Source organism: Heterodontus francisci, chromosome 3 (genome assembly GCF_036365525.1).
Source record: "Heterodontus francisci isolate sHetFra1 chromosome 3, sHetFra1.hap1, whole genome shotgun sequence".
Lineage (NCBI taxonomy): Eukaryota > Metazoa > Chordata > Chondrichthyes > Heterodontiformes > Heterodontidae > Heterodontus > Heterodontus francisci.
Window position 1 is genome coordinate 76,429,478 of NC_090373.1, and position 27,928 is coordinate 76,457,405.

Here is a 27,928-nt window from a genome sequence, read left to right on the forward strand (position 1 = left end):
ATGTTACTTTTTCATGTGACTTCTGGAGTTCTGTACAATATGGCAAGTTCACTGTATGCTTTTAATGACAGATTTGCAATTAATTTGTAGATTTGCAATTAAATTTTCTTTTATTCCGAGGAACCCCGTAGTGCAGGACATCATCATTGCTAAATAAATAGGGAAGAAAATGAAACAGAGCAAGAAGTAGCCATTTGGTGATAGTATGTTTGGATTTTTAAAGCCTAGATTGCAGGAGGAAAGTAAGCAGTCCACAGTTTTAAGATGCTGGGAAAGAATGAGATACAGTATGAGATAGTGCAATGAGTCATGATGTCAACAAAGCAAGCATCAGGGAAGATGACTAAAAGAGGGTATATATCTAATTTAAAAACTGCATAGGGTATGCATTACAAATCTTACATCTTGTTACAATTTTGGTCACACTTTTCTGTCAACATTTACCATTACAAACTGCTATTTTAATATTTTGCACTTTTCACCTCTGTGAGGATAAACGTCTCAATGTAGATGCAGACTCTGGTCAGTAGGTAGCTTTGTGGAGTGAGGTTCTGAAGTCTTTCCCAACCCTTTTGCCACATTGTACGTTAAAACTTATTTTCATCAACTGAATGTACACAACATCACAGGCAATTTACTAGTTTAAATAAAATATGTAAGTATATTGTGTTTCCATGAATGTGTAAAATTTATATTTTGAGTGGTTAATTACATTGTATTTTAGATATTCTTATTGGTTCCTTTCACAGAAGCACAATGTAAAAGTCGACCCCATGATCTGGTTTTTATCATCGATAGCTCCCGTAGTGTCCGACCCCAGGAGTTTGAGAAAGTGAGAGTCTTCCTAGCTGATATGATTGATACATTAGATGTTGGACCTGAAAGTACCCGAGTGGCAATTATCAACTACGCAAGCACTGTGAAGGTAGAATTCATGCTCAAAACCTACAATAACAAGAAAGACATGAAGCAGGCCGTTTCTCAAATTGAACCCCTTTCAACCGGTACTATGACAGGTTTGGCTATTGAGAGCGCTATGAACAAGGCTTTCATGGAGACTGCGGGAGCAAGACCTAAGGAACGTGGTATCTCCAAAGTAGCCATCATTGTGACAGATGGGAGGCCCCAGGACCAAGTGGCAGAAATAGCTGCAAGTGCTCGGGCAGCTGGTATTGAGATCTTTGCTGTTGGGGTGGACAGGGCTGACATGCAGTCTCTCAGACTAATGGCCAGCGAACCATTGGATGATCATGTCTTCTATGTTGAAACATATGGTGTGATCGAGAAGCTGACTTCTAGGTTCATGGAGACACTTTGTGGTAAGCTATTGCTGGTGTCAATAAAATATGGAGATGCAAATTAAGTGAACAAAATAGCTATCTAATACTGTACTGTGCTTTTACAGGACCCCTCATCGCCTATTGTAATTTGAAAGTTTTGCTATCCAGAATTTGTAGATTATATTGGTTGAATGAAAGAAAGAGATGCAGCCCAGTATCAAAGAAAATGAGAGTTCTTTAGAAAATAACATCATTTTAAAAGCACCAATTTCAAATAGAAAAAAAAAATCAAATGAAGCACTCAATAAATGGAGGAAACACATAATTAATTAATTAATCCATCTCAATATAATTAGAAATGATAAGATATTGGTGGTGAACTTCCATGGAGGTCCTTCTGCTCATCCATTGTAACTTTAACGGAAGAGCCACCAAAATCTCAAAAATGGAGTGAACGGGTGAAGTTAGAGTGGACAAGTGGGAGAGGCCCCATGGAAATCCCTCTTCATTGTCGCTTTCTCAAATACACACATCCAATTCACACTTCGAATAGCTTCCTTTCTCAGCACAAAATTGAATGGATGGAACAAAATAAGACAATGAATTGCCTAAACAATACTATTACTAAGCTTAGTAAGTAACACATAATAAGTTTGGCCAACTCATTAAATATTAAAATATTCATATTTTTAAATTTGAAAATATAAATATAAATAGTAATGCTTTTTAAATGCGAATAGTATTCTTTTTAAACATGTGCCTGAATTTACTTCATGCTGTTTCCACTCTGTCACCATAACTTCACCGAAAATGTGGTAGAAGTCCTGTTTATACATGTTGGTCACCACACTCTCCCTTGGAGAGGGAACAGAGGAAGTTTACCAGGATGATACCAGGTACAAAAGATTTTATGTAAAAAGATTGGAGGAGAAGCTGCTCTGCTCTGCTCCTTAGAGCAGAGAAGATTAAGGGAAGCCCTAATAAAGCCATCCAAAATTATGAGGGATCTTGATAGAGCAAATAGGGAGAAACTGTTTCATTTGACAAGTGGACTGGTAACCAGAGAACATAGTTTGACAATAATTGGCAAAAGAACTAGAGGGGAAATGAAGAGAAATATTTTCACACAGAGAGTTTTAAGATCTGGAAAGTGCTACCTGAAAGGGTGGTGGAAGCAGATTCAATAGCAACTTTCAAAAGGCATGTACTTAAGAGGACCAATTTGCAGGGTTATGGGGAAGAAGCTGGGTTGTGGGTCCAAATTTGACAGCTCTTTCAAAGAGTAGCCTCCTTCTGCTGTATGATCCATGATTCTATGATCAGAATTTAAATTATAATGGGGTTTTCATTGTACTTCCATTAAAGATACAGCAGTGGAGTGGAAATATCTCCAAGGATATTCTAGGCCAGAATGTTTTTAATAAATGTTCATTAGGACTATGTGGTGCAAATGTTACTTAAATGCTAAATGTAATGTAATTTAAGTTTAGAGTTATGTGAAGCAATTTAAGATTTGCAGTAATGCTAAAATGATGGAATGTAAATTGTGTGTCACTGCCCGAATTGACTCTGAGGTGAAGGGAATAAGACCTCCTCCAGCGTGCTTCACTTTTCTTTGCTCTGGTGTCAAGTTGAGCCCTGACTCCAGATTCAGATCCTAATGTGTTTCAAATTATACTTGCATGTAACTACTCAAACATAAAGGCAATTTTTCCTATGTCAACATTTAATCAATATCATATAATTAGCTCTACGCATTCTATATAAAAACGATCTAATCTCAAAACAAAATAATTCTTTTAAGACATTGGCCAAGAAATTAAACAATGTAATGCTTAATTTACAGACGTAAAATGGGCACCAAAAGGCCCAGTTTGGTGGGAGATATGCATGCGCTCATTCTGAGCTGGAAGTACATCGCCTGCCACTTTGGATAAGGCTCCTCTATAGGTTCAAGGGCACGAACTGGAAGTATAAAAAAACCTCATTATAATATTTAAATAAGCATCCTATGGTTGTTGCAGGATGCTTTTGTGAAATTGGTCTGCTGCAGTCCCTGACTCGCCAGGGGATAGACTCGCTCAGGAACTCATGGCGCCAACAGGCAGGAAAGATAGAGTTGGCAACTCTCCAGGATTGCCCTAGAATCTTCAGGAATTAAAGATTAATTTCCAAGACATTGCTGTGAGCAATCCAGGAGAAAAATCAAACGAGCTATAAAAAATATGTTTTTTAAAATTTCTTTTGAACACTTTTGTTCATTAGTCATAAGAATATCAGACATTGGAGAAAAGCCTGTTTGACTGACAGTCATGAATCATCCAATCAGGTAATAAAAAGACCATTCACTTTCCAATTGACTGAAAAGGTGGAGCATAGGCATTGTCATGTTGGGCCACCAATGGCAGTGTGAGGTTGGGGTGGGTGGTTTGAGACAGGAGATCATGTGATGAAACCTCCAGGAATATGTTCAACCAGAGATGATAACCCTAAAGAAGGACTCTTCAGAATCCCATCTAAAGGCTCATCCACTCCATTTGATTTAGTTGCTGCATCATCCTTTTAGGCTACTGGTTAACTTTGGGGTATTTTTGATGATTTTCTGTCTTCTACAACTGAATTGTGACTACTGCTAATGATTTTTTTTACTGGTGCTGCATGCTGGACTGCTTTGTCTGCCTTCATAACTGTTTTATTATAGTCATGAGTGGTCTGATGGGTCTGTCTCTGGGGCCGGAGGATGAGAGGGAGTAGTCAAGAATACAAAAGAGCAGAAGCAGCTGGGAGAAGCGGGAAGAGGAGGGATTGGACAGGAGACAATGCTAACAGCAGGTTTTCAGAGAGCACTTCTGTTATATTAACTTCGCTGAGGAGTAATGTGACAGGGACCTAAACTTTACCAAGGAGGCTGTCACTGAGTTAAGAGGGAAACTTGGTGTCACCTGCTGCAGCCACAACTGCAGCCTTGAACCATAATATGGACAGCACTGCCTGTGGCATCAAGGTCACTGTGGTCCTTAACTTCTGTGCACCAGCAACTACAGACGATATCAGTGACACCTCCCAGTGTGCTGTTCAGCATTGTATCAGGGAGGTGGCTGAGGTTCTGTACACCAGGAGGAATAGCTAATTTATTTTCCCAATAGATCAGAACAAAGCAAGGTGACAGAGCACTGGGCTTAGTCACATTGCAGACTTCCCTGGGGTCCAGCTGCCATAGATTTTACCCATAGAGCCTTGCATGCTCTTCATCACTATCCTGGGATCTTTCTTAATGGCAGGGCGTTACACTCCCTAAATGTCCAGCTTGTTCTGAGCACAGGCAATGCTGTGTTTGGTCTGGTAGCAGTGATAAATCATTCACCCTGTGTCATTTTTTAGATTAGATTAGAGATACAGCACTGAAACAGGCCCTTCGGCCCACCGAGTCTGTGCCGAACATCAACCACCCATTTATACTAATCCTACACTAATCCCATATTCCTACCAAACATCCCCACCTGTCCCTATATTTCCCTACCACCTACCTACCTACACTAGTGACAATTTATAATGGCCAATTTACCTATCAACCTGCAAGTCTTTTTGGCTTGTGGGAGGAAACCGGAGCACCCGGAGAAAACCCACGCAGACACAGGGAGAACTTGCAAACTCCACACAGGCAGTACCTGGAATCGAACCCGGGTCCCTGGAGCTGTGAGGCTGCGGTGCTAACCACTGCGCCACTGTGCCGCCCTGCCACATTTCCAGGTCATAAGATTTGCTATTGGGCAAAAAGGGTATCCCCTTCAAATATGGCTCATGACTATGGGCGGCACAGTGGCGCAGTGGTTAGCACCGCAGCCTCACAGCTCCAGCGACCCGGGTTCAATTCTGGGTCCTGCCTGTGTGGAGTTTGCAAGTTCTCCCTGTGTCTGCGTGGGTTTCCTCCGGGTGCTCCGGTTTCCTCCCACATGCCAAAAGACTTGCAGGTTGATAGGTAAATTGGCCATTATAAATTGCCCCTAGTGTTGGTAGGTGGTAGGGGAATATAGGGACAGGTGAGGATGTGGTAGGAATATGGGATTAGTGCAGGATTAGTATAAATGGGTGGTTAATGGTCGGCACAGACTCGGTGGGCCGAAGGGCCTGTTTCAGTGCTGTATCTCTAAATCAAAAATCAACTCAAATCAAAATCATATAACGAGAGTCATGTCACCACCAGAAGCCTCATCAAGCAAACTGTCAATGCTCAATCGACACTTCGCTGCCTAGGTCACTCAAAAAGAGCTTTGGGGTACAACCCTCACCGCGTTTCCAGATTTGTGGTCATGTGTTGCATGCTGCCTAACTTTGTGATAATGAAGGACCAATCCTTACCACCATCCAGGCGGCAGGAAGTGCAAGAGGAGGAGCATGAACAATATCGACCACAAGTGATCTACCTGCCAGAGCTTTTAGAGAGCAGCTCATCCAAGAACCATCCCTCCCGCCCCTAAAATATCAAGTTTCCCACCTTAACACCACTATCATTACTACCACCATCCATTTCCTTCCTTCAGTCCAAAATTATGGATCTTACCCTTAATTGGCTACAAATATCAACATCAACACAAATTCTGAATAACAAATGCAAATCAACAACTCAGGGATAATTAATTATCCATGTGTACCCTTTTAGTGCCTGTCTTGTATGCTCAGTTACCTATCCAAGTTCTTCTAGAAAGTGTTCCCCAGTGGCTACAACTTGGGAAGCAGAAGCTGCTGAGTTTCCATTGAGGACACTTCAGAAGGTTGATGTGGGTGACTTTGAGCAGATCTGGACCTTGAGGGCTCAGTTGCAGTCTGCAGCAACTTGGTTTGGGTTGGGCATTCTGGCCAAGCTAGTTGTGTGGCACTAACAATGGTACTGGTGGAGTGAGTGGCATGGAACAGAGCTGCTGTCACCCTGAGAGATGACCGGAACTGCCTGTCCCATGGATCCAAGACATTGTGGAAGCTCCTGTCATCACTAGCCCCCATAATCAAAGTGGCATCCAATTTAACTGACCACTCACTCCATGTTGGACAGAATGGTCTCTATAATATGCGTGAAGCCGCTACACAAGTTGGAGCTAGAGCTTTCCATGCTCTGAGCCATTTCACTCAAGATCATTGGCAGGCTGCTCAGTACCCCTTGCATTTTCTGTTGTATGTCCAAACCATCCTTCGGTCCCCTGGGCTCTCAAAGTCAATATCTGAGTCCACTGTAGCAGAGCTAGTATGTAATGTCGCCTTCCAGCAAGCTGCCACCTGTGGCAACCTATCCCCCTGCCCTAGATGCTACAATCTTGTGACTCATCATGTGAAGACCCTTCCTCAAGCCTACCCTCTGAAATATGCATGGTGCCAAACTCTGAGCTGGTGCTTGCGAGGGCCATATTGAATGACACTGCATCTTTAGGAAGAATGGCCTCCTCTTTCTGAAGTGCGCAGGTGGTGGCAATGTTTTTAGGACCTAAAATGAAAGAAAGGGTCAAGACTTAGCTTTTAGTGTGAATGAGAGGAAAGAGAGATGAGTGGCTGCTGAAAGCAGCTGCAGTTTGTCACATAGAGTGTATGGGGTGAGAAAGAAGTAAGGAGACGAAAGAGGATAAGGAGTGAAGAAACCTTGCATGACCTTTTCCTCCAATGTTGCCACATGTCCCTTCCCCTGCCCATGAAGGCCAGCACATTTTCTTCCAGAGGGAACAGGGTGTGCAGACATGCTCAGGTTCCTTTGGTCACAGCCTCCTACTGAATGTTGCTGTGTGACATTCTCCTGCAAGACAGAAAGAAATATGTTGCTGACATCCTTGTGAGGTGTTTTGAATATGTGACTGTCATAGTTGAATAGTTTGTATGTTGTGTAGAAAATGTAAGTTATGGGGAAGTGAGAGTTGCAATAGTGGTGAGAGTAGGAGGTACAGAGTGTATGAATAGAAGGAAAAGGAGGTGCAGTGATTATAGGAGAGTGAAGGGGAGCATTGTGAGCAAACTCTTGGCATTATGCTACCGTGCAACTTCTTTCCACCATTGGTGGAGGTATTGCCTGGAGGGCTTTCTGTCCCCCAGGGGCAGGGGCGGAGGTGATGGGAGGAGCAGGTTCTCCGTCGTCCTGCCCACTGTCTGGATTAGGGCTATCGAAGAGCTATCAGAGTTTTGGAGGGTCTAATCTGCAGGTTTTGCAGCCATTTCTCTCTTTACAGATTTTCCCTGTTATCTGCAGCCTGAGTGCAGCTACCCTTTAAAAGATCATAGCTGCTTTTAACTGGTGTCAATGAAGTTTGATTCTCTGCCCTCACTAACCCTCCACACCCACAATCATCTCCCAAACAAATGGACAGCCAATGAATAATACAGATAGCACTGTACTATTACTTGTGAAGTAAAGTTTGCACATATCATCTATTATAATAATTTGCAATAGTTGACTGCATGCTAAGAGCCAAATTAGGGACTTTAGTTCTGTGTTGAGACAAGAGAAGCTGGAATAAAAGCAAAAAATGCTGGATCTATCTATAGGTCTGGCAGCATCTGTGGAAAGAGAAACAGAGTTAATGGGTTGGATTTTACCAAGCCCATGATGTCGGGCTCCGTGACGGGAGACGGAAGATAGTTTCAGCAGCGGTCCGCCATGGAGGCCGATGCGGGGAGGGCCCAGCCCGATCCTCCTGGCGGCAACGAGGCTGCGTGGTGGCCCCCCCACCACTGGGTGACAGGAAGCCCAGCTATTTAAATGAGCCACCGCGCATTCATTAAAATGAATGACATGAACAAATTTAAATAAACTCACCTTGAATCTTCCAGGCCCGCTGCAATCTTTGGCACAGTGGCTGGCATTCCCACACCTTCAATTCCCTGTCTGGGGAAAGCTGGCTTAACATTGGTGGGGAGAGGGGGGAGGAGTTAAGATTTTCAGTGCGGGGGGTGGTGGTGTGGGGAACAGGGTCAAATAAACGTAATGGGTGTAGGGGATGGTGGGAAGGGGTGAACTTTAAACTTTGTGCAGTTTGGCGGGGGGGTAGAGGTCATATTTAAAAGGTGTTTTGTGGGGGGAAGGGCAAATAGTTAATGCAATTGTTATTGAGGAATGGGAAAGAGGCGTTAGAAATTTATTTGATAAATTTTGGGGGGGATGTATCTTTAAAGATTTAAATATGCCTGCAGGGCTGGCTGCCCTTTAAAAATGGGGCCAGCGCCTGCGCACAGGCAGCTGACACCATTGCTGGTGAAAGACAGCCTGCCCTCTCCATGTGATTGAGGGGGGCAGGCTGCCTCAGCTATTTAAATGAGCCACCGCGCAGGAGATCGCAGCGGCTCTTTAGCGTGCGCCCCACACGTACGGGCTGCCATTTTTTGAGCTCACCACCAAGATCGGCAGCGGGCTTTTAAAATACAGCCCAATGTTTCAGGTCAATGACCTTTCATCAAAACTGAGAAAAATTAGAGCTGTAATAGGTTTTAAACAAGTGAAAGAGGGGAGGGTGGGAGAAAGAACAAAAGGGGAGGTCTGTGATAGGATGGAAGACAGGAGAGATTAAATGACAAAAGGTTTCATGGTGCAAGGCCAAAGGGAGTAGTCATGGGACAAGTAAAGAAACAAAAGGTCTAGAGGAGGTGTGACTGGCAGAATGACAAGAGAGTAAAACCAAAACCAGCAAAGAAAAAAGGAACAAAATGGGAGCAGATGTTACCATCTGAAATTGCACTCAAAGTCCGAAAATGTAAAGTGTATAGGGAAGCTGGGATTGTTTTCCACAGAACAGGGGAGGTTCAGGGGAGGTTTAATAGAGTTGCTCAAAATTATGAAGGGTTTTGTTAGAGTAAATAAGGGGAAATTGTTTCCACTAGCAGAAGGATTGATAACCAGGGGACACAGATTTAAGATAATTGTCAAAAGAACCAGAGGGGAGTTGCGGAAATTTTTTTCTACACATTCAGTTGTTATGATCTCAAATGGCACAGCGTGAAAAGGTGGTGGAAGAAGATTCAGTAGTTACATTCAGAAGGCAATCAGATAAATACTTGAAATGGAAAAATTGGCATGATTATGGGAAAGGGGAGGGGAGTGGGACCAATTGGATAGCTTTTTCAAAGAGTCAACACAGGCATGATGGGCCGCATGGCCTCCTTCGGTGCTAAATTATTCTATTTTCTTGTGATTACTTTATGCCTGACAGCAGATATGCCAACTCAGAATTGCTTGCTGAAAGTTAAGTGATGAATAAATACTATGCAGTTTATTAATGTTAATTGGCATACCTCATCAATAAGCATTCATACTGAACATTATCATATTCTAATTAATATCTATAGTGATCACATGTCTCAATGAATGGTACATTGATAATATAGAAAATACTCTTCAAATATCTAGCACAAAGGAAGCTGGTTCTCTTTGTTCGAGGCCAGTCATCTCAGCCCCAGGGTAGTGTCCGAGGCCCAATTATCTTCAGTTGTTTCATCAATGACCTTCCCTCCATCATAAGGTCAGAAAGGATGATGTTCGCTGATGATTGCAGTGTTCAGTACCATTCGCAACTCCTCAGATAATGAAACAGTTTGTTCCCGCCTGCAGCAAGACCTGGACAACATTCAGACTTGGGCTGATAAATGGCAAGTAACATTCATGTCATACAAGTTCCATACAATGACTATCTCCAACAAGAGTGAGTCTACCCACCTTCCCTTGACATTCAATGGCACTACTATCACTGAATCCCCCACCATCAACATCCTGGGGGTTACCATGGACCAGAAACTTAACTGGACGAGCCACATAAATACTGGAGCTACAAGAGCAGGTCAGAGATTGGGTATTCTGCCACCAGTAACTCACCTCTTGACTCCCCAAAGCCTTTCCACAATCTAGAAGGCACATGTCAGGAGTGTGATGGAATACTCTCCACTTGCCTGGATGAGTGCAGCCCCAACAACACTCAAGAAGTTCAACACCATTCAGGACAAAGCAGCCCACCTGATTAGCCAGTGACACACACACGAATGAAAAAAGAAAAGACAGCAGAAAAGGAGAAAGAACAAAGATCATCAAATTATAAATCATTAAATGTAATCTCAAAATAATCTTGCAAAAATTGAAGGGAGAGAATATAAATAAATAAAAACCCACATTTCCCACAATAGCATTTTTTTTTAATTGTTGTGCCTACTAAGTATCTGTAAAAACACAAAATGCCTTTTGCTAAAAAAAATGTTGAATGGATTGTCCAAACAAGGAAAATATGATGAGAGCACATTATTGTTTACTTATTTGTAATTACCAAATAAATGGGGCTTACAGATACCATTGTTCAAATATATGCTGATAGATCAACAAATTATATCAAAGAGCAATGGTTAAAATATTTACTATATAAGGGTAAGGTTCATTAGAATGGGTCACTTAACACTTGTCAGCTACTTTTATTACTGATATATAAATAAGAAATTAAGATGTATCATTTGTGTTTTTAATATTTCTATTTCCATTTAATGTTGCTGTAAAAACCTTCAAAAAAAATACTTGTTTCAGGTGTGGATATGTGCGCCATTGGAAACCATGACTGTGAACAAATATGTGTGAGCACTGCAACATCCTATTACTGTAGGTGCCGTCCAGGTTTTATATTAAACGAGGATCAGAAAACCTGCTCACGTAAGCCATTTACCATTAGGGGTTTGCCATGTTATGATGGAGATGGGTTGTTCTGTGAGGCTGCTGGTAGTAAGAGCCTGTGTATTGCCTTTGTCCTTATGATATAAAAAATAATTATCATACATTCTTTCCCCCCGTTACAGTTCTTGGAAAGATCTTATGTTCTTTTTGTTCTCGCAGTATGAGTGTAGGTATTGGTAATTGTTCTATTTGCTAATAGGTTATACACTAAAAAGATGTTGAATGCATTGCCCAAGGAAGAAAAATGTATTTTTAGATGAAACCTTTAAGTTATTTGATGTTCCTACAGAGGGAAAAATCAAGAAGTATAAAGCATTAGATTTGCTTTCATATGAATACAAAAAATTGAACAGATCCCACCCTCCCGTTCAGGCCATTAGAATGACTTCTTTGCTGTTTTATGGATCAGGAGCCAATAGGGAAAATAAAAATGGTTTGAGTGTGTCCTTTACATGGACCAAAAGAAGAGAGTGAGTGAGATGGGTTAAATGTTATTTCTTCTCATTTCTACCTTCTTGTGATAATATAGTTGATAATACACAAGTATAAGGCATTAAGGGTATAGATTTATTTTGTTTTCTTTCTTTTTATGAAACTTTTATTTTGCCAACTTCAGCACATGGAAGAAAATAGTGAAATAAATACTACAAAATGGAAATAAAGCACCTCTGAGTGATATTATGAAGCTCTCAAATCCAGCACAAAAACAAAATTCATCGAAACAACTTTCACTTTTATATCACCTTTAACAGAGCAATACCCTCGAAGCTGCTTCACAGCAGTGTGTCATCTAGCCACATAAGGAGATATTAGGATGGGTTACCAAAACCATGGTCAAAAAGGTAGATTTTAAGCAATATCTTGAAGGAGGAGAGAGAGTTAGAGACGTTCATTTAACTCTAGTCAAACACTACATGGTTCATTCCAAATGCCCGCCTGATGTAGCCAAGCTAGCAATTCAGTTGTACACATAATCTCTAAGAAGACCCATCACCACTTTCTCAGGGCACTCATTGTAGATTTACTCCCATTACCCACATAAAATATTTTTAACATAGCATTTTGCATGGGAGATGTTAGCATTTGGTTTGTGAAAATGGCCACCATTAAAATACAGCAGTGAATTTTAGGTTGTTTTTCTTCACCAATTTTAATGGATAAGATACACTAAATTTAATGAAATATTTCAGGTGTGGATATGTGCGCCATTGGAAACCATGACTGTGAGCAAATATGTGTAAACACTACAACAGGCTATTACTGCAAGTGCCGTCCAGGTTTTATATTGAACGAGGACCAGAAAACCTGCTCACGTAAGCTACTTACCACTACGGGTTTGCCATGTAATGGCAGACATCTGTTATTCTGCGAGGCCTTCGTTGGTTGTAGGTGGTATGAGCCTGAATATTGGTTTCTCCTTATGATATGAAAATTATTCATCTTACATTCTTTTATTCTTACTTAGTTCTTTGGGTGCAAAATTCATTCGCATAGTGCCACTTCTAGCAGTGCTACGCAGGCTTACCTTGCTTCTCGCGGGCTGCTACCTTGTGTGCTGTTCCTCAATGATTTGGTTGCATGCACCAGAACACATTGAATCGGCATTATCCTGACATCGCACAGCCCAGCCTGCTGATGTGATGCTAGGATTCCAACTTTGGACAACGCACTGCCTGGCAACACCTGCATTGTCCTCTCCTGAAAGAAGAAGCATGAAATAGCAACAACATTATTTAATGGGCCAGGCATCCTGAATGCAGGTAAGTTAAATTTTTGGAACTTCAGTACTCTGAAGTGTTTTCGGAGGTGTTTTGGTGCATTTGCAAGAGCGTGTTGCCACATCCCTCACAGGGATGTCAGAACAGCAGGTAACCGGTCAATACAAAGGCTGCAACATGGCTGGGGCAGCAGTATCAGTGTTTCTGGGTCTGCAGCACAACAGGGAACTGGAGCTGAGTTCAGAGAGAGGGCAAGCTACATGCCATGTCTTGGATAAGAGATGTCATGTGAAGATGCATTCGTTGACCTTGACCACCTGCGGGAGGTCATTGGGTATGTTGTGGCACTGCTGCCAGGAGCTCGAGTCCAGCCTCCAGGAGTTGACCTTCCTGGCCTCCTGCTTCCACTCCCCTCTGAGGGTCTCCTGGCTCCCCGTGGAACCATGGCAACTCTCCTCCTGCCCACATGCACCTCCAGTGGCATATCTGTGAGTTTGGAAATCTCTGCCTGCCCTTGTTTTCAGTTTGCAAGAATTTCCAGTGCAGCAAGCTTTTTTCCAGCTTCTCTTTAACACAAAGCCTTCCTTTAAGAAGAGCAGGCTGCCTTTTGCATGTGGTCTGCAGCAACATGACGGCATCCCCTGTTGTGTGCAGAGTTTACCGGCAGCATTGAGAGGAGAGCAGCCTGAAGGTACAGGAACATGTGCAGAAATCATTCGGATGAGACGGGTAGACAAATTTTGATTCTCACCCGCTTTGTTAGCTATCACAGTCCCCGTGCCCAAAAATTGTGGCAAATGAATTTCGTTGCCTTCATCTCTTTTGCTCTCGCACTGTGAGTGTAGGTACTGATAAGTGTACTATTTGCTGATAGGTTATACACTAAAATATGTTGAATAGATTGCCCAAGGAAGGAAAAGAATTTACAGATACTTCCTGTAAATTATTTGATGTTTCCACATAGGGGAAGTCAAGAATTATAAAGCATTAGATTTGCGTTCACACAAATACAAAAATTGAACAGATCCCGCCCTCCCATTCAGGCCATTAGAATGGCTTCTTTGCTGTTTTCTAGATCAGGGGTAAATAGGGAAGATAAAAATGATTTGAGTGTGTCCTTTACATGGACCAAAAGAAGAGTGTGAGTGAGATGGGTTACATGTTATTTCTTCTCATTTCTAACCTCTTCTGATAATATGGTTGATAATATACAAGTTTCTGGCATTGTGGGTATAGATTTATTTAGTTGCCTTTCTTTTTATACAACTTTTATTTTGCCAACCTGTTTGCCAACTGTGAGCAAATATGCATAGGCACTACAACGGGCTATTACTGCAAGTGCTGTACAGGTTTATATTGAATGAGGACCAGAAAAGCTGCTCAATTAGGGGAGACAGTGGTTTAGTGGACCAGTAAACCAGAGCCCAGGCTCTGGGGACATGGGTTTGAATCCCACCTTGACAGATGGTAAAATTTCATTCAATTAATTGAATTTAAAAAAAGCTCGTCTAATGGTGACAATAAAGCCATTGTCAATTGTTGTAAAAACCCATCTGGTACACTACTGTCCTTTAGGGAAGGCAATCTGCCATCCATACTTGGTCTGACCTACATGTGACTCCAGACCCACAGCAATGTGGTTGACTCTGAAATGCCCTCTGAAATGGCCTAACAAGCCATTCAGTTCAAGGGCAATTAGGGATGGGCAATAAATGCTGGTCTAGTCAGTGATGCCCACATCCCACAAATGAATAAAAAAAACACTTATCATTAACATGTTCTCTATCCAAACTTCCATAGGCCACTCAACTAAAATCTTCCACCAAATACTAATGTTACGACCAGGCGAGAAAGAGGTCTAGGGTTCATTTTCAGCCTTCACCTGGTCTTACCGTAACAGGGTTTAATTTTAAATACACTGTGTTTTTAGCTCCCCCTTGGTGAATCCTTGTTCACCACTTTCCAATTATAAGGCAAAGAAACCAGCACAAATAGGCTTTCTTAGTTTTAAAAAAGTTGAAATTTATTAAACTTAAACTCTAATTCGGTTAATGCCTATGGATACACGATGCGCCCACACTACATGCATATGCGATAATGCAAATAGAGACAGAAAAGAGCAGAAGAAAAATAAAGTGGAAAGGTTTGAGGCAATATCTGAAGAGTTGTTGATACGGTTCTTCGAGCTCACTGTAGAGTCCTTGATTGTAGGTAGATCTTGCTTTTTGTTGGGGCCCAGTATTCTTCTGAAACCTTGTTCACTGTAGGAGACTTTTCTCTCTTGGGGTTCATGTGTCTTCAGTGGATTCAGAGGCTTGTGAGAAAGAGATGGGAGCAGTCAGGAGAGATCTTCTCAGTCCAGGAGCAAACAGACACTCTCAGTTCAAACTGATTGTACAATTCAGAAAACCCCAGGTTGCCAAGCATCTGATTAACTGGTTTGACCACGTCTTGGATTGTATCACCTTAGCAGTTTCTGGAATGCTCCTCTTACACGCAATACCTGGTGATCAAGGTCCATTGTAGGTTGAATGTGACAGGGAATGGTCCTTTGTCCTTACAATCACTGTCTGTTAATATGCAAATGTCTTTTCCAGCCACGGCTGATCTGTTTAACAAGTCCTTTCTTCACTCCTGTAACAGTTTAAAATCAAGATCCATGACAAAATTAATGTGCCTTATTCTTGGTGGGTGGGGGCCTAGGATGACACCAACAACGCTTTTTTGCCCTTTCTCTCATAGTTAATGTTGAAAATCAATTAAATTGATTCGTAAAAATGTTAACAAATCACTCATCGGTACATAATTCCATATCTAGGGAATTCTACTTCAAAAGGATTTCTTAGTGAAAGACTCCTAATTCACTTCAGTGCATGGGAGGAAATCATGAAAACCATATGTCAAGATGGAAATAGGCATTTCTGGGTGAAATTATGAAGTTCACATTTTCAACACAATACCCATATTCAACCATAACAACAACATGCATTTATATAGCACCTCTAACACAGTAATACTTCCCAAGGCACTTCACAGGAGCATTGCCAAAAACATTTGTTATTGAGTCACATATGGACAGGTTACAAAAGCTTGGTCAGAAAAAGAGGTTTTTAGGAGCATCTTGAAGGAGAAGAGAGAGGTAGAGAACTTCATTCAATGTTAGTCAAACACTACATAGTTGATTCGAAATGCTCACCTGATGTTCCCTAATGGGCAACTCAATTGTATAAATAATCTCTAGGAAGACCCATCACCACTTTCTCAGGGCACTCATTATAGATTTGCTCATATTACCCTATCAAATATTTTTAGTAAAACACTTTTTGTGGGCTATGTTAACATTTTGTTTGTGAATATTGCTACTATTAAAATACAACATTGAATTTCAGTTGTTTTCCTTCGCCAAGTTTTAATGGATAAGATACTTTAAATTTAATGAAATATTTCAGGTGAGGAAATGTGTGCCGCTGGAAACCATGACTGTGAGCAAATATGTGTGAGCACCTCAACATCCTATTACTGCAAGTGCCGTCCAGGTTTTACATTGAACGAGGACCAGAAAACCTGCTCACGTAAGTCACTTACCGCTGTGTTCTCTATCCAAACTTCCACAGGCCACTCATCGTAACACACCCACCAAATACTAATAAAGTCATCAAATCCATATCTTCTGAATTCCTGCATCAGTCCACATATTATAATGTACAGGTTCAGGGAATGGAAGTAAATGCAGGAACTGCTTTCTGATTTCTAATAAAATTAGTGGTTCAGTTTATAAATCAACACAACATTCCTAATAACTGGGCATAATTTTCTCCTAAGTCCAGAACACATGCTCTTTGATATTTTGAATTCCAGGCAACTCTCAATATCCTCTGTAGCCTTTCATGTTTATTCTTGTATTGACATTTTCTCTTCTTCTCATTGTTAATGTTGAAAATCAATTAATCTGATTCATACAAATCTTAATGAATCATTTATAGGTCTGTAATTCCATATTCCACATTCTATAATTCCTTCAATAGAACATCTCAGTGAAAGTCTCCTAATTTCACTTCAGTGCACGGGAGGAAATAGTGAAACAAATCATCTCTGGGTGACCTTATGAATTTCACATATCCAGCACAATAGCCATACTCACCAACAACAATTTACAATTATATAGCATGTTTAATGTAGTAATATGTCACAAGGTGCTTCACTGGAGTGTTATCAAATAACATTTGTCTTCATGCCACATAGGGAGATATAAGGATTGTTACCAAAAGCTTGATCAAAAAGCTAGGTTTTCAGGTGTCTTGAAGGAGGAGAGGTAGAGAGCTTCATTTAACTTGAGTCAAACACTATGTGGTTGATTATTATGCCCTCTGATGTGGCCTAGCAAGCAATTCAGTTTTAGAAATAATTTCTAAGAAGGGCCATCATCACTTTCTCTGCACTATTTGTAGATTTGCTCACATTATCCATATAAAATAATATTAAGAAAACATTTATGTGGGCTCTGTTAACATCTTTGTTGTGATTAAAGCCACCATTAAAATACAGCAAATAATTTCAGGTTGTTTACCTTCGCCAAGTTTTAATGGATAAGATACATTAAATTTAATGAAATATTTCAGGTGAGGATATGTGTGCCGTTGGAAACCATGACTGTGAGCAAATATGTGTGAGCACCTCAACATCCTATTACTGCAGGTGCCGTCCAGGTTTTACATTGAACGAGGACCAGAAAACCTGCTCACGTAAGTCACTTACCATTGTGTTCTCTATCCAAACTTCCACAGGCCACTCATCGTAACACACCCACCAAATACTAATAAAGTCATCAAATCCATGTCTTCTGAATTCCTGCATCAGTCCGCATATTATAATGTACAGGTTCAGGGAATGGAAATAAATGCAGGAACTGCTTTCTGATTTCTAATAAAACTAGTGGTTCAGTTTATAAATCAACACAACATTCCTAATAACTGGGCAAAATTTTCGAAGTCCAGAACATACGCTCTTTGATATTTTGAATTCCAGGCAACTCTCAATATCCTCTGCAGCCTTTCATGTTTATTCTTGTATTGACATTTTCTCTTCCTCTCATTGTTAATGTTGAAAATCAATTAATCTGATTCATACAAATCTTAATGAATCATCTATAGGTCTGTAATTCCATATTCCACATTCTATATTTCCTTCAATAGAACATCTCAGTGAACATCTCCTAATTTCACTTCAGTGCACGGGAGGAAATAGTGAAACAAATTCTTCAAAATGGAAATTAGCATATCTGGGTGACATCATGAAGTTCACACATTCAGCACAATATCCATATTCACCAACAATTTGCATTTATAGAGCACGTTTAACGCAGTAATATGTCCCAAGATGGTTCACAGGAGTGTTATCAAATAAAATTTGTTATTGAGTCATATAAGAGTTATTTGGACAGGTGGCCAAAAGGTTTATCATAATGGTAGGTTTTAAGGAGCATCTTAATGCAGGAGAGAGAAGTACAGAGCTTCATTTAACTCTAGTCAAACACTACATAGTTAATTCTAAATGCCCTCTGATGTAGTCAAGTGAACAACTCAGTTGTTCAAATAAGAAGGCCCATTACCACCTTCTCAGGGCACTATTTGTAGATTTGCTCACTTTACCCACATAAAAATTTTATATAGAAGATGTTAACATTTTATTTGTGAAAATTGCTACCATTAAAATACAGCGGTGAATGTTAGGATGTTTCTCTTCACAATTTTTTATGGATAAGAGACATTAAATCAATGAAATATTTCAGATGTGTATTTGTGAGCCATTGGAAACCATGACTGTGAGCAAATATGCATAGGCACCAGAACAGTTATTACTGCAAGTTCTGTGCAGGTTTTATATTGAACGACGACCAGAAAATCTGCTCAAATAAGCCACTTACCATTAACGTGTTCTCTATCCAAACTTCCACAGGCCACTCAACTAAACACTCCCACCAAATACTAACAATGCTTTTTTGCCCTTCCTCTCATTGTTAATGTTGAAAATCAATTAAATTGATTCATAAAAATATTAACAAATCACTCATCGGTACATAATTCCATATTTAGGGAATTCTACTTCAAAAGGATTTCTCAGTGAAAGTCTCCTAATTCACTTCAGTGCATGGGAGGAAATCATGAAAACCATATGTTAAGATGGAAATAGGCATTTCTGGGTGAAATTGTGAAGTTCACATATTCAACACAATACCAATATTCAACCATAACAACAATATGCATCTATATAGCACCTCTAACATTGTAATACTTCCCAAGGCACTTCACAGGAGCATTGCCAAAAAAAATTGTCATTGCGTCACATATGGACAGGTTACAAAAGCTTGGTCAGAAAAAGAGGGTTTTCGGAGCACCTTGATGGAGAAGAGAGAGGTAGAGAGCTTCATTCAATGTTAGTCAAACACTACATAGTTGATTCGAAATGCTCACCTGATGTTCCCTAATGGGCAACTCAATTGTACAAATAATCTCTAAGAAGACCCATCACCACTTTCTCAGGGCACTCATAGATTTGCTCACATTACCCATATAAAATATTTTTAATAAAACACTTTTTGTGGGCTATGTTAACATTTTGTTTGTGAATATTGCTACAATTAAAATACGGTATTGTATTTCAGTTGTTTTTCTTCACCACGTTTTATGGATAAGATACATTAAATTTAATGAAATATTTCAGTCAAACACTACATAGTTGATTCTAAATGTCCTCTGATGTAGCCAAGTGAACAACTCAGTTGTACAAATAAGAAGGCCCATTACCACCTTCTCAGGGCACTATTTGTAGAATTGCTCACTTTACCCACATAAAATATTCTTCATAAAACATTTTACATGGAAGATGTTAACATTTTATTTGTGACTATTGCTACCATTAAAATACAGCAATAATTTCAGGTTGTTTTCCTTCGCCAAGTTTGATTGATAAGTTACATTAAATTTAATGAAATATTTCAGGTGTTGATATGTGCGCTGTTGGAAACCATGACTGTGAGCAAATATGTGTGAGCACCTCAACATCCTATTACTGCAGGTGTCGTCCAGGTTTTACATTGAACGAGGACCAGAAAACCTGCTCACGTAAGTCACTTACTATGTTATGATGGACATCATTTATAGGTATGTAATTCCAGATTCCACAGCAAATATAACCCCTCTATTCAAGAAGGTGGGAAGGCAGAAAACAGATAACTATAGGCCAGTTAGCTTGACGTCTGTTGTGGGAAAGGTGTTAGAATCGATCATTAAGGAGGTCATAGCTGGGTACTTAGAAAAATTTAAGGTAATCGGGAACAGTTAGCATGGTTTTGTGAAAGTGAAATCATGTTTAACCAATTTATTGGAGTCCTTTGAAGGAGTAACATGTACTGTGGATAAACGGGAGCCCTTTGACATACTGCACTTGGATTTCCAGAAGGCATTTCACAAGGTGCCACATAAAAGGTTATTGTGCAAAGTAGGAGCTCATGGTGTAGGGGGAAACATATTAGCATGGATAGAAGATTGGTTGGCAGTCAGAAAACAGAGAGTGTGCATAAATGGTCCTTTTCTGAGTGGCAGGATATGACGAGTGGAGTCCCGCAGGGGTCTGTGCTGGGGCCTCAACTGTTTACAATTTATATCAATGACTTAGATGAGGGGAGCGATGGCATGGTAGCGAAATTTGCAGATGACACAAAGATAGGTAGGAAAGTATGCAGTGAAGAGGATATAAGGCGGTTGCAGACTGATATAGATAGGCTGAGTGAGTGGGCAAAAATCTGGCAGATGGAGTATAATGTGGGAAAATGTGAAGTTGTTCACTTTGGCAGGAAGAATAAAAAGCAGATTCTTACTTAAATGGAGAATGACTGCAGAATTCCAGGGTGCAGAAGGATCTAGGTGTTCTAGTGTGCGAGTCACAAAAAGTTTGTTTGCAGGTACAGCAAGTAATAAAGAAGGCTAATGGAATGCTATCCTTTATTACGAGAGGAATTGAAAATAAAAGCAAGGATGTTATGCTTCAGTTATACAGAGCATTAGCGAGACCACATCTCAACTACTGTGTGCAGTTTTGGTCTCCTTATTTAAGGAAGGATGTAAATGCGTTGGAGGCGGTTCAGAGGTGGTTTACTGGATTGATACCTGGAATGAGTGGATTGTCTTATGAGTTTGTGATTACTGTCATCATTACAGCAACAAATAATACATTAAATTTGATGGTATATTTCAGGTTTGGATATGTGCGCCACTGGAAACCACGACTGTGAGCAAATATGCGTGAACACTACAACAGGCTATCATTGCAGGTGCCGTCCAGGTTTTATATTGAATGAGGACCAGAAAACCTGTTCACGTAAGCCACTTACCACTAGGGGTTTGCCATGTTATGATGGACTTGGGTTGTTCTGTGAGGTCAATGAATGTAGGTACTGATAATTATTCCATTTGACGATAGGTTATACAGTAAAGCAGAAAGTGCTGGGGTTACTCAGCAGGTCAGGCAGCATCTGTGGAGAGAGAAGCAGAGTTAACTTTCAGGTCTGTGAACTTGGTCAAGTTAACTCTGCTTCTCTCTCCACAGATGCTGCCTGACCTGCTGGATTTTGCAGCACTTTCAGCTTTGCTGCCAGATTGACAGCAGCCCCACTCTTCAACAGTCAGGTAAGTATTTCTTTGACAGCTGTCAGGAAGCAGGTGCTGGGGCGCTTAACATAGGGCCCCAGAACCTGCAGTACCACTATCAAAGGGTTCCTCACTGCGCTGAATGTCCCATCTCTCCCCACATAATATCGGGGAGGGAGGCTCGGCGGAGTGATACTGATGAGCCCCCGCACGTAATATCGCGGGGGCTCTGTGGCGGCCACTAAATGTGGGCACCCTGCTGAGTACACAGGGTGCCGCCCAATAAAATTCAGCCCAGTAGGTGCATTGGTTTTGATCATCCAGAATTCCCCAGATTTTAGAATGGTCCCTGCAAACTGGAAAGTAGCAAACATAACCCCACTATTCAAGAAAGGAGGGAGAGAGAAAACATGTAACTTAAGGCCCATTGCCTGACATCAGTAGTAGGGAAAATACTGCAATCTATTATTAGGATCATTCTAACAGGGTCCTCAGAAAACCATAATGTGATTGGACAGAGTCAATATGAATTTATGAAAGGGTACTTGTGCTTGACAAATCTGTTGGAGCTTTTTGAGGTGGTTGCTCGCAGGATAGATAAGGCGGAGTCAGTGGCTATAGTGTATTTGGATTTTCAAAAAGCATTTGATAAGGTGCCACACAAGAGGTTATTAGGGCTCATGGGGTTGGGGTAATATATTAACACAGATTGAGGATTGGTTAATGCACAGGAAACAGAGAATGGAAATAAACTGGTCATTTTTGGGTTGGCAGGGTGTAACTAGTGCGGTACCGCAAGGATCACTGCTTGATCCTCAGCTATTTACAATCTATATCAATGACTTAGATGAGGGCACTGAGTGTAATGTATCCAAGCTTGCAGACAATACAAAGCTAGGTGGGAAAGTAAGCTATGAGGAGAATGCAAAGGGGCTGCAAAGGGATATAGATAGGTTAAGTGAGTAGGCAAGAATTTGGCAGATGGAATATAATGTGGAGAAATGTAAAGTTATCCATTTTGGTAGAAAAAATAGAAAAGCAGAATATTTTTTAAATGGTGAGAGACTGGGAAATATTGGTATTTAGAGGGACCTTAGCGTCCTTGTACATGAATCACAGGAAAGTTAACGTGCAAGTATAGCACGCAATTAGGAAAGCAAATGCTATGTTAGCTTTATTACAAAAGGATTGGAGTATAAAAATAAAGTCTTACTGCAATTATACAGGGGTTTGGTCAGACTACACCAGGAGAACTGTATACAGTTTTGGTCTCCTTGCCTAAGGAAGGATATACTTGCCTTAGAGGGGTTGCAACAAAGGTTCACTCGACTGATTCCTGTGATGGAATTGTCTTATGAGGAGAGATTGAGCAGAATGGGCATATTCCTAGAATTTAGAGAATGAGAATGAAAAATGATCTTGTTGAAACATATCAAATTTTAGACGCTTGACAGGATAGATACCGGCAGGATGTTTCCTCTGGCTGGCGAGCATTGAATTAAGGATCAAAATCTCAGAATTAGGCGTTGGCCATTTAGGACTGAGGTGAGGAGAATTTTCTTCCTTCAAACGGTTACAAATCTGTGGAATTTTAGACTCCAGAGGGCTGTGAATCCTCAGTCATTGAGTGTATTCAAGGCAGAAATTGACATATTTTTTGATACAGTGGGAATCAAGGGATAATGGAGGTAATAATGGGGAAGGCAAGGTTGAGTTAGAAAATCAACTATGATATTATTAAATGGCAGAAAAGGCTTGAAGGACCGAATGGCCTTCCTTTCCCCTATTTCTTATGTTCTTATCATTCCTGATAAATGGGGATGATTGTTCACAGTTTCAGAACACATTGGGCTGAATTTTATTAGGACGCTGCTGTCAGCAGCAGCACCCTTTCAAATTGGCGGGGCACTCACATTCGGCGCCCGCCACCAAGCCTCTGCGATATTAATCGTGGGGGCTCATTAGAATCACGGCACCGAGCCGCCCTCCCCATATTATTCAGGGTGAGGCGGGACAGTCGGTGCAGTGAGAGACATTTTGACAGCTGTGTAGCAGGTTCTGGGGCCCTATTTTAAGAGCCCCAGCACCTGCTTCCTGACAGCTGTCAAAGAAATACTTACCTGACTGCTGAAGAGTGGGGCTGCTGTCAATCTGGGCATTGGTGACCTCCCTGATGCAGCGGTGCACTGCTGACTGTGTGACCCCACAAAGGTCTCTGGTGGGCCCCTAAAAGGCTGCAGATGTATCAGGCTTGAGAACCGCTGCCACTATGAGGAACAAAGGCATGGAATGCCAACCGGAGCCCATGGGCTGCAGGTCATCCCTGAGCAGGGCACAGAGACATGTCACCACCCTCTCTATATGCGCAATCTCCTCTGACACTGGTGCTCTGACATCTGATGGCATGTCATGTGGGGCCTGTAGATGCACGGCAACCATAATGGCGAGCTCCCCTTGGAGGCTGCTGCTCACGACCGGGGCCCTCTACGTGGATCGCACCTGCCTGTTGATATTGCCTCTGGTGCAAACGAATCCTCACGTGCAGAGGATCACACAATGTAGGATGAGCCACCTATTTCCATGTGATAAATAAAGTTGAACCCTGCATGTATTCAAAGGTTCCTAACAGGGCATGGATTGGTGTTGACGGGTACATCAGCTGCTTTCCTGGATCAACTATGTGGTATGACATGGCATTGCCTGTCTTGGCCAACACAGCATGACCACATCAAGATCCTATCAGCTGAATTGATTGCCCCCACCATCCATATAACCTTAATGCTCCTGCCCTTTCTGACACCCTCCCCACACACAGGGTGCCTATTGTGCCATTGCCTCCTCACAAACAAAGAGCGTACACTGTTAGCAGAGGGATTGTACACGGTACCTCCCTTCATGCCAGCACAGTTTTCCCTCCAGAAATCCCAGACCCCCTTCCTTTCAGAATGCAGAGTGAGACCCCTGCATATCCCCCCTCCCCTTTAAGAATGCAGAGTTAGACCCCTGTGTATCCCCCCTCCCTCCCCCTTTAAGAATGCAAAGTTGGATTCCTGTGTATCCTCCCCTCCCTTCCAGAATACAGAGTTAGACCTCTGTGTATGCCCCTCCCTCCTCCCTTTAAGAATGCAGAGTTCGACCCCTGTGTATCCCCCCTCCCTCCTCCCTTCCGTAATGCAGTGAAGACCCGCTGGCTTTTCAGATCGTGAACGGGACGGCACGTGACAGCCGCCCATTCAACAAAAAATCCAGCAGTGTCGGTGGAGAGGTGGCGGGCTGCATAATCAGCATAGGTAAGTAAGCATTACCACATGCTAATTGTGGTGCCACCGCCATGCGGTGGGGGCCGCAACGAGGTCCCGCCGCCGCTGGTAAAATGCGGCAGGCCCGTCTCGACATTGCTGGGCGAGGCGGGCCTCTCCCCACAGCATGTTACCGGCCCCCGCGCCGCGACCCGTGGCGTTGAGGGGCTGGTAAAATTGAGCCCATTCTCTTTGATATTTTATTATCCAGGCAACTCTCAACATCCTCTGCAGCCTTTCACATTTATTCTTGTATTGACTTTTGCTCTTCCTCTCGTTGTTAATGTTGAAAACCAATTAAATTGATTCATAAAAATGTTAATAAATCACTCATAGGTACATAATTCCAAATGTAGGGTATTGTCCTTCAATAAAACATCTCAGTGAATGTCTCCTAATTTCATGTTGGTGCATGGGAGGAAAGAGTGAAATAAATACTTCAAAATGGAAATAAGCATCTCTGAGTGATATTATGAAGTTCATATAGCCAGCACAATATGCATATTCACCAACAACAATAGCTTGCATTTATATAGCACCTTTAGCATAGTAATATGACACAAGGCACTTCACAGGAGCATTAACAAATAAAATTTGTCATCAGGCATATAAGATAGGTGACCAAAAGCTTGGTCAAATAAGGTTGTAATAAGTGTTTTGAAGGAGGAGATAGAGGTAGAGAGCTTCATTTAACATTAGTCGAACATTCTTAATGCCCTCTGATGTGGCCTAGAAGGCAACTTTGTTTTGCAAATAATTGCGAAGAAGGCCCACTTCTCAGGGCACTATTGCAGCTTTGCTGACATTACCCACACAAAATATGTATTAAACATTTTATGTGGAATATGTTAAAATTTTATTTGTGATTATTGCCACCATTAAATACAGCAATGAATATAGGTTGTTTTCCTTCACAAATTTTTATGGATAAGATGCATTAAATTTGATGAAATATTTCAGGTGTGGACATGTGCGCCTTTGGAAACCATGACTGTGAGCAAATATGTGTGAGCACTGCAGCATCCTATTACTGCAAGTGCCGTACAGGTTTTATATTGAACGAGGACCAAAAAACCTGTGCAAGTAAGCCACTTACCTCTATCAATATTTGATACCAATATTAATTTTTCAGGAATAAAAGTACATTTTATGGGTATGGAAAAGACAGTGTTGCTTCTAACCTAGTGAAGATCATAATACTCATTATAACATAATCAAAATATTTACAGTAGTAAGTATGGACATCAATAGCTTACTGTGCCAGATTTATTGTTATATTTTTCAATGTGTTCAAATAAAACAATAGGCTGAGATGTAAAAAATTATGCTGTAACTTGTTGTGGATTTACTCCACTAATTGTCTGTTTCTTTAGTTAATATGTGTAATGGACGCTTTTGTGACATTGCATGTTATTTCAAATACAATACTTGTTCTTAGTTTTCTTCTAGGACACTTTTCCACAATATTACACTCCCGACTATTTTATAAGATAATGAGCAATTGCTTCTACTATCCTTGGTCCTTGTGCCGTTTGGGTTAATGCTAGTGACAGATTTTCACTGTTAGGTTAATTTATTTGAAACGTGTGTTCCTGTTGTGTCAACTAGCCCTAACCTTGAGGTGGAAAATCCTGGATTCTTTGATTGAATTCTTTGATTTAATTTCCCTCATACTTGCCTGTCTCACTTTAAAAATATTATTGTCATGCAGCATTTTACTGACAATTTATGTATGAGTGAATCATGATTTCAATGAATGTCATTTACTCCACCATTCATAGAATCATGAAATCATAGAAGGTTTATGGCACAGAATGTTTGCGCTGGCTGAAAGACGAGCCACCCATTCGAATCCACCTTCCAGCATTTGGTCGGAAGCCTGAGGTGCTATCCAGACTCATTTTGAATGAGTTGAGGGGTTCTGCCTCAACTACCCTTTCAGGCAGTGAGTTCCAGACCATCACCACTCTCTGGGTGAAAAAACCTTTCCTCATCTCCCCTCTAATCTTTCTACCAATCACTTTAAATCTATGCCCCCTAGTTACTGACCTTTCTGCTAAGATAAATAGGCCCTTCCCATCCACTCTATCCAGGCCACTCACAATTTTGTACATCTCAATCAAATCTCCCCACAGCCTCCTCTGTCCCAAGGAGAACAACCCCAGCCTATCCAATCTTTCCTCATGGCTGCATTTTTCCAGTCCCGGCAACATCCTCTGTACCCTCTCATGTGCAATTACATCCTTTCTGTAATGAGGTGACCAGAACTGCACACAGTACTCAAGTTGTGGCCTAACTGATGATTTAAACAGTTCCAGCATAATCTCCCTGCTTTTATATTCTGTACCTCGGCTAATAAAGGAAAGGGTTCCACGTGCCTTCTTATCGACCTCTCCTGCTACCTTCAGGGATCTTGCATGGATAATTTTTATTTTAAAACCACTGAACTATTTTCTATCCTATTTTACAGAAGCAATTAAATTATTAGTCATTTAATGCAAATATAACTGAATCATAACTGTGCCTATAATCACAGAATAGAATTTTACTTTTCAGAAGAAGCTCAGAGAAAAATCACTATTCAAGATCCATGCGAGTGTGAAGCTCTTCTTGATTTCCAAAGGGATGTCCAACTGAACTTTCAAACATTGGCTAGCAAAAATATCCTTTTAGTACTTAATTTGTTATCTCCATCCAGATTATTTGCTGCAGATTGCTTAATGGATTTGGTAACTAGTTTATCTTTGCCTCTGTAAATCTATAGAAAGCTAAAAGAACTTGTTGAAGAAATCATACAATGAATAAGATGAATGAGGAATGTTTTTACTGGTTACTGTTGCTATACTGTAATACACAAACATCACCTTTTGAGCAGCCTGATAGATGTAAAAAAACACTGTACTTTCGGAAGGAGGATATTGCTAACATTTGGCTGTCCTTAATGGAAGAGTTTAGATAGTATTGTTACACGGTAGTGGAAAAATTCAGCACAGATTCATATCCTTCCATTCTATGGGTGGTACAGATGGGTGTGGATGAATTACATCTACTATCCCACTGTCACGCCTATAGGAAAGGATTAGAAGGATAGCAAAAAAATTTAAATAGATTGAAAGAAAAATTAAATAAAATTAATCTTAATAGCCTCTTTTTATGTATAGATAATGCAATATTTAGTACAGTAGTATACAGATCATAACTATTGTCAAGTTATTTTGAATGACCTAATGTAATTATCCTTAACTATTTTATACTAGATCATGTAACAAAAAAAATGCAAGCATTTGAATTCCAGCTGGGTCGATACTGA

General features: G+C 40.9%; 1 protein-coding gene across 1 annotated transcript; it reads left to right on the forward strand.

The window, feature by feature from the left end:
- Nucleotides 1-27,928, forward strand: LOC137367112 (matrilin-3-like). Its single transcript, XM_068028549.1, has 11 exons — nucleotides 1-42; nucleotides 725-1,319; nucleotides 10,813-10,935; nucleotides 12,147-12,269; nucleotides 16,124-16,246; nucleotides 17,294-17,416; nucleotides 19,673-19,795; nucleotides 20,928-21,050; nucleotides 25,579-25,701; nucleotides 27,175-27,279; nucleotides 27,873-27,928. The coding sequence occupies exons 1-11, from the start codon at nucleotides 1-3 to the stop codon at nucleotides 27,926-27,928; spliced, it is 1,659 nt and encodes a 552-aa protein (XP_067884650.1).